Source organism: Antrostomus carolinensis, unplaced genomic scaffold (assembly GCF_000700745.2).
Source record: "Antrostomus carolinensis isolate BGI_N321 unplaced genomic scaffold, ASM70074v2 scaffold23516, whole genome shotgun sequence".
In the NCBI taxonomy this organism is placed as follows: domain Eukaryota; kingdom Metazoa; phylum Chordata; class Aves; order Caprimulgiformes; family Caprimulgidae; genus Antrostomus; species Antrostomus carolinensis.
This window is the reverse complement of record NW_010320112.1, coordinates 10,788-22,677: the sequence shown is the minus strand read 5'-3', so window position 1 is coordinate 22,677 and position 11,890 is coordinate 10,788. Positions and strand designations below refer to the sequence as shown.

General features: G+C 36.8%; 1 protein-coding gene across 1 annotated transcript in view; it reads left to right on the top strand.

The window, feature by feature from the left end:
* The window catches only part of PIP4P2 (phosphatidylinositol-4,5-bisphosphate 4-phosphatase 2), an 18,736-nt gene extending 7,692 nt beyond the window's left edge, over window positions 1-11,044 (top strand). Inside the window, exons 5-7 of the mRNA XM_029085326.1 lie at window positions 1,983-2,035; window positions 8,168-8,258; window positions 9,471-11,044. Of these exons, the coding sequence (XP_028941159.1) occupies window positions 1,983-2,035; window positions 8,168-8,258; window positions 9,471-9,614 (288 nt within the window). The 3' untranslated portion in view covers window positions 9,615-11,044. The remainder of the gene's footprint in view (window positions 1-1,982; window positions 2,036-8,167; window positions 8,259-9,470) is intronic.
* Window positions 11,045-11,890: the final 846 nt, after the last annotated feature.

The window sequence follows — 11,890 nt, the reverse complement described above, 5'->3', positions numbered from 1 at the left end:
CCTACTGTGCTAATATGATCTGTATTCTTGTAGTTTGAATGTCTTGTCACATTTTTGCTTTTTTTCTGCAAATATTTCCCATGTGTGCAGAAGGCATCATAACAGTTAGTGCTTCTGTTACTTCCAGGTAACTCTCAGTGAAACAGATTGGGGTTTTTTCCATCAAAATTTGGAGCGCAATTGCATTTGAGTTTGTATCATTAATAATTACGGCTAATGTTCAGAACTGTTAAAATAAATAAAACCCTAGAAAGATCATTAATAAGTAACTCTGGAAATCAGGTTGCCTACTCTGGAATAAAACTAGTGTACAGGAGTGAAGTTGAATTACAAATGCATAAAAGTACTGGGTTTAGATTTGCTTCTATTTCTGGAATTGCAATTTAAAAAGCTGGAAGAACAGCTCTGAAGGGGCTGGTCTCCATCCCTGGAACTGACAGCTGCACCTTATCTCTCTTTTGCTGTGCAGAATGAGGCAAAACTGAGTAGTTTTTGACAGCGAGACAAGCAAATAGAAAACTTGCTCCATGGTAGGAATGTGAGAGTAGAATTAATGCTCCTAAAACATATTGTCAGGTGGGGAGTATTACAGAAGCTTTTCATTTTATTAAAGGGGTAAAATATAACTATGCTAAATCAATTTGGCCAAGTATTTGTAAATAAATGAAGTTCAAAGAACAACTGTGTAACTGGATACTTCAGAACCAGGGAAAAAATGATGGATTTCTTCTTAGTGGAGAATTAGCCCCATTAGAAGTAAATAAAAGTGAGGGACACCTTCAAGAGACAGGAAGATGCAATGTGAATACTACAGATCAGAACCTTGCTTACAGCAAAAGATTCTCATTCTGGCAAGGCATGACAAGCCACATCCTCTTTCTTTGCACATAAATTTCTTCTCAGTGTTTACATGGTGCTGTAGCTGAGTCCTGTTTTCCCTGCAAGGATGGGTTCTGATTTTGATTTGTGTTTGTAGCAGTTACATTGACACTAGTCACGTCAGTAGACGAGCTTCTGATTCCTCACCAAGATAGGGAGGATCAGAACAGAAGCATTGGTGGTCTGTGCTGTAGCTTCTTCCTCTGCTAGTAACTTGCAGTGTGACTTTTCCATAAATTAAGAGGAGGGGGAAGAGGAGAATGGTATTTAACCAGGAAACTATGCTAACTACCTCCAGTTGAAAGGCAGCAGAAGAGACCTACAGTTACAATATAACTCCTTACAGAGAGAAGAACAATAATTTTGTCCCCTTGTTCAAGGCAGACACGTTTAAAATGCTTGTATGATCACAGAATGAAATTTAACAGAAATGGCTGGGTTTAGAGGAGTATATGGCTGTGTATCCTCTGGTTGAGGTAACTGTAGGCATTACTTTCACTAAGGCTGTTTCCCAGATAGGTTTTAGTCTGTGCATGGAAGGTTATGACCATACCATGTATGGTTTTATATATCACCTTTTTAAAATGTTGTGTAAGTAGACAATAGTGTTCTCTATTTTATTGATATGAAACTTAAAAAGACATTTACTTTCTAAAATATTCTTTAGCTAATCTTTCTGTGCACACTTAACTTAGTTTTCGTAAATGATGTAAGGGTTGGGGAAGGATGGGAAAATGCATCTGTCTGTAATTGTGCCAAAGAAAACACATTTATTTTGATTTGAGATATATTCATAGTCATGGAAGTAAGAGAAGAAAACTGTATGAATATTGTCATGTTGCCCATACCGTGTCTGTGGATGAAACCACATTACGTCAAGCGAATCTTGTAATACGAAGGCAAGTCATGGGAAATTTTTACATGGAAATCCCAGTTCTGTGTTGCCACTGGCAAAAGGGCATCCCGTTTATGGAAGAAAGCAAGAAACAAGTCAAAGAAAGCCTGAGAAGCGAAATGTTTTCACAGTGATATTTAGCTTGAAGTACAACAAATGTTTTCTAAGGCCAATTTTTCAACCTTTTTTTTTTTTTCTTTTTTTACAGTGGATGGAACTGAGGTTTAACACACTAGCAAAATGCCCACACTGCAAAAAAATGTAAGTTCTCTAAAAGCAAGGTTATGTAAATTAACTGTTAAATAAGTTGCTGGTTTGTCTTCCATAAAAGTCTTTGGAGTAAAATGTGTATGGTGTGCTGATTATTTTGCCGAGCTCATCTGAATTTCAGGGCTAAAGAGCATGTTATGTGCACATGAATTCTTCACTCTGGATGCACAAATCAGTAATTTTGACAAATTCAACCTGCATTTATTAAAATGCTCTGATTGAACTGCTGGAGGCAAAAATAAACTGCTAACAATAGATAGGAATTTTTACGGTTGCTAAAATTAGCAACTTGCATCCTTGAGGTTTTACCACTTCATGCAGTTAATCAGATGTCATGTTTAAATGTAGAACTTGAATTGCCTTATTGTAAAAGGAGGAAAGGAGATAATCTTGTCTTAATTTGAAAGAGGTTTTATTGCTTTTATAAACTTAACTAACTTGAGTTAAGCATCTTAATGCATTAGCTTGTTTATTGTTTATGAATTACTGTGGAATAACTTAGCTACTCATTCTCATTTGCCATTACTTAAATAAGAAGGAAAAAAAAATTAGAATACAAGAGCTGTAAGAGTTTATCTTTTGGTTTTTGTTTGGGGCTTTTTTTTTTGAGTAGGTCTTTTAAAAGTTGTTAAAAGCTACAGTACTGACATACTTCGAATTTGTATGGAATCTCAACCACAGGGTGTGAAATAAGAATATCACTTTTCTTGTCCTGCTGATTTATTTATTTAAATATTTGTCTTCCTTTGATAGCAAGTGCGACTTCCAGTTATAGAAGCAGAGGTATATTTAATGGGGAATGGAGAACCACAGCTCTGTTGCATGTTTTAGGAAAACGAACAGGTCCTTTAGGAAAGCAGAAGGCTTAGGATAAATGTACTGCAGATGTTGGCACAGCCTGGTCTTCAGCAGTGATTGAAATATTGCACTGGAGTATTTGATAGCGAAGTCAGTCTAGTGCTACCTGTAACCTCAGGAGTGTAACCCATTGGGTGTGGAGTGGTGGATATGTTCTAGTTTGCTTAGGTCAAATAAACTCATGGGTTTGAGATGTTTCTTTGCAGGGATTTTGTTACTGACTGTAATTGCATTCAGTCTTTTTAGTCCTGGGGGGAGGGGTTGATGTTTTGTGATTTGGTTGGTTTTAAACTAATTGCAATTATGCTTTATATTTTATCATGTCACACTTGGTAGCTGACCTTGGTTTTTTTCTTGGCTGTCCTTAGGTACAAAATTATTTGCTGTTTAACCTTAAAAATTCTGACAAAACCAACCAAACACACCCAACCTCAGCGATAACAAAAAAAACCCCTCCAAGCAACAGTCCAAATGTCATATCACATGATCTTTTGGTCTGTCTGCTGTTGACTTATGTTGCTTGTATTTAAAATCCAGCTGGAGCCTAAGGATTTCTTCATTTTTTTTTTTTTTTTTTTGTCTATAAAGTGTGAAGCCATGGTATCTGTATGTAATAAAACCAGAGCATCTCTGCAGTGCAGTTTGTGAAAATTACAGCTTGCGTGGCAACTGAGTGGCAGAATACAAAACAAATTTTAACAAATAGACATTTCTGTCCTTGGGCTGAGGATGCAAACTCTGGAATAATGTAATTTAGCTTTGAATTAATTGCTTCATGTCTTCCCATGTTTGAGTTGCAATGGTCAGGAGTTCTGCACTTCCAGCAGCATAAACATTTCTAATGCATGGATTTAGGGCAGAGCATAGGTGAGGCAGAGCTTTGAGTTGTGGTGATGGAATAAATAACTGCAGTGACCTGCTGCTTTCTATCAGCCCTTTGTCAGAGACTGTGGTATTCGTAGCCAAGTAGTCAGAAGGTAATGTGGGGTACTTTATTTCAGCTTATTAATACGAAACTGCTTTCATTAGTAGCTGACTTGTCAGCTACTGCTGTTGACTCAGTTGATAATTGTCACTTAAAAAAGGGTACTGTAGACTGAGACAAAAGGCACCTTGAATTGCTGCAACAGGAGGAAGAAGACATCTTCTGGACTTCTAGATTCTCAAATAATCGTCATTATTTTGTTTCAAACACTTCTAAAATTGCAGTGGTTCTATGCAAATAGCTTGTTTGAGACCAGCTATTTGGTCGGTGAAGACTAGATCTTAAGAATGCCTTGTAAAACTGCAGGGGAAGTAAATTACCAAACAAAAAGGTCAATAACAAAACAACCTTCAATTAAAATAAAGCAGTCGTGCCTCGGAGTATGCAAACAAAGGAACTTTTCATATCTGGATGTTGGGAAAAACAGGATCTTGGGTTTCTTGTTTGTTTTTAATCCCATCGACCTGTCACCATTGTGGTCACAAATTTATTATTTTGTGACTTTTTTTGTCTCTGTTGTCAACACATGACCTGTCCACTTCCCCCACCCCAATTCATGTTTTTGCAAAATAACTTGGGAAATACAGGAAATTAGTTGTGATGCAGAGAATAAAATAATTTACTTGATAGATGACCAAATCCATTTGGAAACAGAGTACAAGCCTGGTCATGCCAGTATAGGTCAGGTGCTTGCAGAAGCCCTGCTGATGCGTAGTGGTTCTGCCTGACATAGGCCCTTAGTTGCACATTAGCTACTGCATTGGGACAACAAATGTAGCTAATGAGGAAATTGTTGCAGTACAGTTTTATTTAGAGCATGACACCTGGGAATGGGGGAGACACTGTTTCTTTCACTGTTTTAGTGTCCTTTTGTGTTCAGAATTCAAAATACCAGATGTTTGTCAGCCTGTTTTCCAGAAGAGTGAGAGATTTAAGGAAGGCTTCTGATATTTTTCTCATTGAATGATGGAAAAGAAGCAGGAACTGTGTTTTGTCTACTGCTCTCTTTCCCAAGCTGTATATTAAATCATCTAGAAACTTCAGGATCATTAATTCAGTTACAAGAAAGCGAATTGAATGGTACAGGTTTTTATTTCAGAATACCAAATCTCTCTACTTCCTTTAGAACCTCCTTATTTTTCTTTTTAAAGTCCGACAAAATGATGAACCCTGATGAGTTTTTAACTTTTTCCCCGTAAAGTCTGTAGGACCTTTAGGAAAGAGAGAGGTTGGAACCCTGTCACTGCTGTGGAGGCTAGTTTCTGCAGTGCTGTTCCTCTACTGGCATTTTGATCTTCCTCTTAAAAACCCTTCTAAAAGCATGTCTGAAATCCTGGTAATAACTCCTATTATTTGGAGCACAAGAGACCCTGCATTCTTTCCTGTGCTGCTTCTTCAATAGCCTCTATGCCTTGTAGTGGTTTTTCCATCTCCTAATTACTACCTGATGCCAAATTGGCTTTGGTGTCCATTGTATCTGCTGCTGCTGCCCAAACGTCTGGCAGGTGCCTTTGCTTCCTTAGCAGCAGCTCAGAAGGAAAGAATCACTGCCTTCTGGACAGCTTTGAAGAGACTTCACCCTCATTAGTCCCACAATGGAAACAGCTACTTCTGCAATTTAAAAATACCCTTTTGATCCCAGTTTTAATATTTCTGAATGTGCCTGTCAGAGTTGCCACAGTTGGTAAGTTTTGGGGTAGGGATTCAGCTTTCTTCATTCAAAGTTACTTTGGAGTTTTTTATGTGTAATTTGGGGTGGGTAGAGGGAAACCTCACTATTTAGATTGGCCCAGTGACTAATACCACTGTTGGGAGATAGAAAATAAATTATGGTTTATTTGGATTGCTAAATATTCCGAGTCTGTTATATGATGTAGAAACTTAATACGTTTATTTCATCTTTCCTTTCTGTTGAAAGAAAAAAACAGTTAAAATTAAATTAAGACACTCTTTACATTTCCTTTTTTGCAGTATTTGAGGTGATGGTTTATCCCCCAGCATTTCTTGGTGGATAGGAGAGGATAGAGCTTGAGAGAAGTATGGATGGAAAATACATGTGACACTTGTAATGTTACAATTACAAAAACAAGATCATAAGTGAGACAGCTCTGAAAGTGAAGGTCTCTTTCCCAAAATGAACCTTGTCTCCGTGTGAAATACTCAATGCAGTAAATATGATGTGTGTTTTAGGTGTACTGAACATGACGTTCCTACCAGCTTATTTTAAGGTATCTAGCTCTGTAATAGAATTAACTTTGAGTAATAGTCAGGAAATGCTACAAAGGAGGGAACCTCAGGTCAGCTTGGCAAGCTCAGCACTCATCAGTTCAGCTTGTGGAGATGTCTTCTCCCTGTCCCCTTCTATAAAAATTTCTGGTTTGTTTGGGTTTTTTTCCCTCATGTAACTTGGAATCAAGACAGCTTATCCCTTTTCTAGAATGGCTGTGGAAGTATTTAGGGTGGCTTTAGGGGAGGATATGGATGTGTGTGTGAGAAGGTGGTAAGATACTGTTATTTCCTCAATTGTGAATTCTCTCATGCCACCACACATCTCAATCCCATCCCAAATGAGTATGGTGAGGTTTTTGATAAAAAATAATTTGCCCTGGGAAATTAATGAGCAAACTGGGTTTTTTGGGACATTTCCTGTTCTGAAAATGTATAAGAGATGGCTTGTGAGTGGTCACTGTATTCAACCCTTGCCTTGCAAGATGAAGCTCAGCATGTGCGTGTTTGCTTTAGGACTGTGCTTTGGTTTTGGTTTGTTTTTTTTTTTTTTTTGGAGAGTTTTATAAATTCCTTGTTAAGAAATAATATTGGAGTAAAGCTGCTTAAACCAATCTATTTGAAGGCTTTCTAAGATGAATGCTTTAAAAATTCTAGTCACATGCTAAGCATATGAGGCCTTACTATGTGGTTAATTAACTGGAGACAGAAAATTGGTCAGTCATATGACAGATGTAGTACTTCAGTAGTTCAGCAGTGCTTTCTTCTGTTATACATTTATCATGAATATGTTGAAATATCATGAGATTAAAATTACTTTCCCTTGCATCTTTGAACACAGAGAACAAGCATCCCAGTATTTCCGAAGGCATGTTGATCTCCCAGAAGGGGATGAGGGACTTAACTAATGATAGCATGTTTCAGGATGCTTCAAAACTACCTCTAAGATAGATCGTACGTGTTTTGTGAAAGCACCTCTGCTTCTCTAATCTTTTTAATGGACCTACGTGTTCACTGTGTTTCAATGGAGTTCAGTCATGTTCTGTTTTCTTCATTGGTATACCTGTATGTGATTGCAAATGTGTGACTTAAGATGTATTTGCTAAACAATGCTGGGCTTCTGGAATATTTTTTCTAACCTGTAGTACAGAATGTAATGTTTTATTTGAGTTTTATATTCTGTTTGATTCAAGCACCGTAATAGATTAACGCAGCGGGTAGAGACAAAATCATCTGTCTTGGAGTTCACAGCCTAGATGATGAGTGACAGAACTTCTGGGGGATTTATTTACTGTAGTTGTCAGCAGTGATTTCTGTAGCTCATGTAACTTGTGGTAGAACTCTAAAACAAAATTGGAAAATAAAAAACCCCAACTTGTCATGTTTTTGTAGTTAACTGAAATTGACTTAAATGTGTCTAAAGAATTGCAGTCTTTGGAAATGTTGAACACACAAAAATTTTCATGTTTGACTGTAATTGTTTGCTTCTTTTTTTTTTTTTTTTTTCCTTTAAGAAATGGGGTAGAGTTTAGCTACTCAATACTGTTGAGTGAACTATTCCAGAAAATAGGTAGTTCAATTTGTTGTTAATGACACTTAGGGGTGGTAGAAGTGGTTTCCAGTTACTTAGATGCAGTGACTGTATTAAAGCCATGTATTGATATATTAAAAGTCTAAAAGATGTCTTGTAACCTACATAGAAGCTGCAAAGCAAACTTGGATTTTGCAGTCTGCTTATCTGGGCGCACCATGGATGTGGGAAGTAGGCAGCCTTAAACTGTAGGTGTGGCACCACTCTCTTTGTAAGCACCTAGATTTTTTTTAGATACTACGTGATCTTCACCAGTAATTCCCATTTAAAATGAACTTGTGGACTCTGTATTTTACTGCTTGGTATAATTGTAGACTTTGCCTACAACTTTATAAACTTAAGATGGTGTATGTGTATTGCCATTCTCTTCCCTTCCTCCCATTTAGATTGAACAATTACTATCTATGTAGTGATTTTTGTTTGTACTTTTTTTAACTTAAAAATACCATTTATTTTCTAACAGTTCTTCTGTTGGAAGTGCACTGCCACGGAGGCGCTGCTGTGCATATATTACAATCGGAATGATATGCATCTTCATTGGAGTTGGATTAACTGTGAGTGATGTACTTGTGATATACTTGCAACTGTGTGTGGGGGTGTGCACGTACAAAGGTCGGCCAGCTCTTCTTTTCCCAGCATTTAAGTAAAAACTCTGAAGTTTGTGTGGGTTTTGTCATCACTATTAAAATCATGGACTTAATCATCTGAGTTAGCCAGAAAAATGAAATGTTCCTAAAAAAAATATGTTCTGGCACTTTGAGAGTCTCTTCTTCCTGATGTTAAATTTGACTCTTAATCTCTCTAAAAACTTCGGTTTTATGAGAAACGGTTTTGCTCCACTGTAGGAATAGTGGAACACCTTGCTCTTACTAGGGCTCTCAGAACTTGCAGGTTTCCAGAAATCCATATGGCTGTGTAGCCAGAAATGTAAGTTCCACTGCAGTGGAGGGGAATGGGATTCCAAAAATGAGAAAAATGTATATGCCTCTATAATTTGTACATATACAGAAGGCATATACAGAAGTAAAACAAGATAATAAGCTATTTACAAATTAAAAGGTTGACATTGTTGTTACTCTGTGACTCACAAAACTCTGGCTTGCTTGGCTCTGAAGTATCTGGTACGGGTTACTAGAGTCAACTTTCTACCCAGCAGTTCCAGAAAAGTACATATGAGGAAATACCTGCAGCTAAATTTATGTTTCCGATTCTCGTTATACCTCTAATTTGTGTTATGACCTGAATAATTTTTTTATGTGTGAGCTTAAATGAGTTACTAAGGACTTTCCAGTTTCCCTAATAAAATCAGTGACAGCCAGAAATTAGACGCTCACTGTTTTTTGTTTGGGTTTTTTAATATATATATATAAAAATATAAATAAAATATTTCTTTTTTTAAACCTTACCGAATTTGAAGATGATGAAAACATTTCTCCATGAGGTGTGCCCAGAGGCTTTTGTAGCCTCCATCTTGTGTAGCCTCCATCCTTGGAGTTTTTTTGGGGACTTATTGGGTTAAAACCCTGTACAACTTGGTCTGACCTTGGGAGTTGACCCTGCTTTGATTGGGAAGTTGGTGCTAGAGACTTAGGGGATGTCCCTTCCAAGCTCAATTATCATATGATTGTGTAAAATTAAGCTAATAAAATATCCGATTTATTCTTATCGGAATAAAAAAGGTGCCAAAATGCTTCTCCTTAATATAATTTGCTCTTCCCTGATGAGCAGATAGTGCTGTATGTTTGACACTTGTTTTCTCTTTTTAGGTTGGTACACAAGATTTTGCCAGGCGATTTCACGCAACATACGTTTCTTGGGCTATTGCTTATCTCTTAGGTTTAATCTGCCTCATTCGAGCCTGCTACTGGGGAGCCATTAAAGTCAGTTATCCAGAGCACAGTTTTGCGTAGAGAAATTGTTAGACTATAGTGGATGAACATCTAGTAATTCTGGATATGACATCTTGGACACTTTTAAAACCTTTCCTGTAAGGATTCCATTCTGTTCAAAGTAGTTTTAAGACTGGGGGTCTCTAAGAACAAATGTTCATTGCACTACATAATATGCAAATAGTTTGTTTTGCTGCTAGATTCCCTAGCTCTGAATACTAAAGCTGTGTTTACATGTTCATAACTCTGTCTTTATAGGTGTTGAATTTTATTTCAACAGACAGTATTAAGTTTTACATTTCCTTTGTTATGTTAAAATCCGTCTGCCATTTTTCTAGATGATCAGTAAGAATTCAAAAGCAAGAGTGTTTATAAGTGTTTCTACCGTAGCTTCACATTTGTAATTAACATTTTAACTGAAATTATATAAAAGTGGCTTGCTTTAATACCGAGCAATAAGCATTTTGCTTGAACTGCTTACTGTATCTTTTGCCTAAGATCATAGTGACCTTATTCAGGAAATGAAAGTTACAAGTGTACTTTGAAAGACTGACACTGTTGGTAGAGAGACATTTGTAAACACTGTATGCTTTGAGATTTTTCAGGTAGAGAGATGCTATTTTGGTAGCCCAATTAAATTTCCATTTATCCAGGATTGGATTTCAGTTAGGATAAATGCTTTCTTCTCAAGGATCCTGGGACTTAGGTGTTTGTTTTGGGGGTTTTTTTAACTGGCAAATCCTAAAAGCCATGCTCGGATTATGGAACGTAAGTGGTTATTCATACAAGTTCCTTTACAGGGTCTAAGGGAAGCATTTCATATGACTTGTTTCGTAATACTTCAGTGTCACATATGTGACAATAAGATGGTGATGGGTTGCCTCTTACTTTCCTCTGATCATGTCAGATTTTCCCTGTTTGGGAGAGTTTTGCACTGGTCACTGCAAAGGGAGACACTGTAAATTCACTTTAACTGCTGTAATAAGAAAATAAGTAAACTATTACTTGGACCATTCCATTAAAGTACATCTAGTCAATTTAGCACTGACTTGCTAGGAGAATACGGAAACAGAAAGTTTTTTTTCTAATGATGTATTCACAAAGGATTGAGGGACCAGTTCTTGCACTGCCCATCTTTATAGTTTTAAACAAGTTTTTGCTAAATTTGGAAGGAATGTCCTGAGTGATTTAGATGACTGTAGTACTAGATAATGGGGTCAGATGGGTAAATTAATGTGGATGTTTCAGGGATACATGTAATTTAAATTATCTATGTTCCTGTTAGGACAAAATGATATTCATATAAGGATTTTGGAGCACAATAAATGTAAATGATCAAACTGTAAATGATCTGTCTTTGTATGATGCTAAATGTATAAAAGCAGTAGCTCAGGATTACAATGTACCTTTTACAAATAAACTAATAAAGAAATAAAGATTATTATTCAAACTTAAATATTTTGTTATTTATATATAAATAAAAATACACAAGTGGAAGAATTTCCTAGCATGATACAGGAACAATGAAGGTATTAGGCAGCAGAGGTGGGCTCTGCATTTTTGTCAAATGGCAGCCCCAGGAATATAAGAGAGGAAGAACAAATTGCCATTTTTCATGTTTTTGGGGAGAATGAGAAAGTAAATAAAGGATGAGACCATTTTGGGATTCACAGTGAAGGGCTTCTGTGCTTTCAGGTTTTATCTTCCTCCTTCCCTATGCCCCTCCACTCCTTCCCACCAAAGAGTTTATATAAAAACTGAGTGGTGTTGACTAGGAAACACTTCAGACCTTAAACTGTGGTGTTGGGGTTTTTTTGTTTGTTTGTTTTTTAATTACAAAACTTGATGAGAGTGTTTTACTGGTTTTATTTGTTGATATGTTGTCTTTTAAAAATAAAGACTAGAGGATAGTGTTTCTGAAAATTAGGTTAGGAGGAGATCTTTGTCACCAGTAACATATTGGAAGAAGCTAGAGGTTTCAAATCAGCCCAATAAGAAATTTGCCATGAAGTGCTTACAGGAGATGCTGAAGCAACCATGGAGCCATTAGTGGTTATTGCTGAGAAATAGATGATGAGTAATACTTGCTTTTTCCTGGTCTTTCAAACATAATGTGTGTCTTGACAAACAGAGGGAAAGCCAAGGCAGCACCTTAACATCAAGTGCTAGAAAAGACTGTAACGAACTAGAAGTACTTGAATAATAAATAGGTGAGTAGTAGCAAAGGTGATTTGTCATGTTGGATCAATCTAACTGCCTTTTCTGACAGGGCAAAAATACTGCACTGAATGTAATAT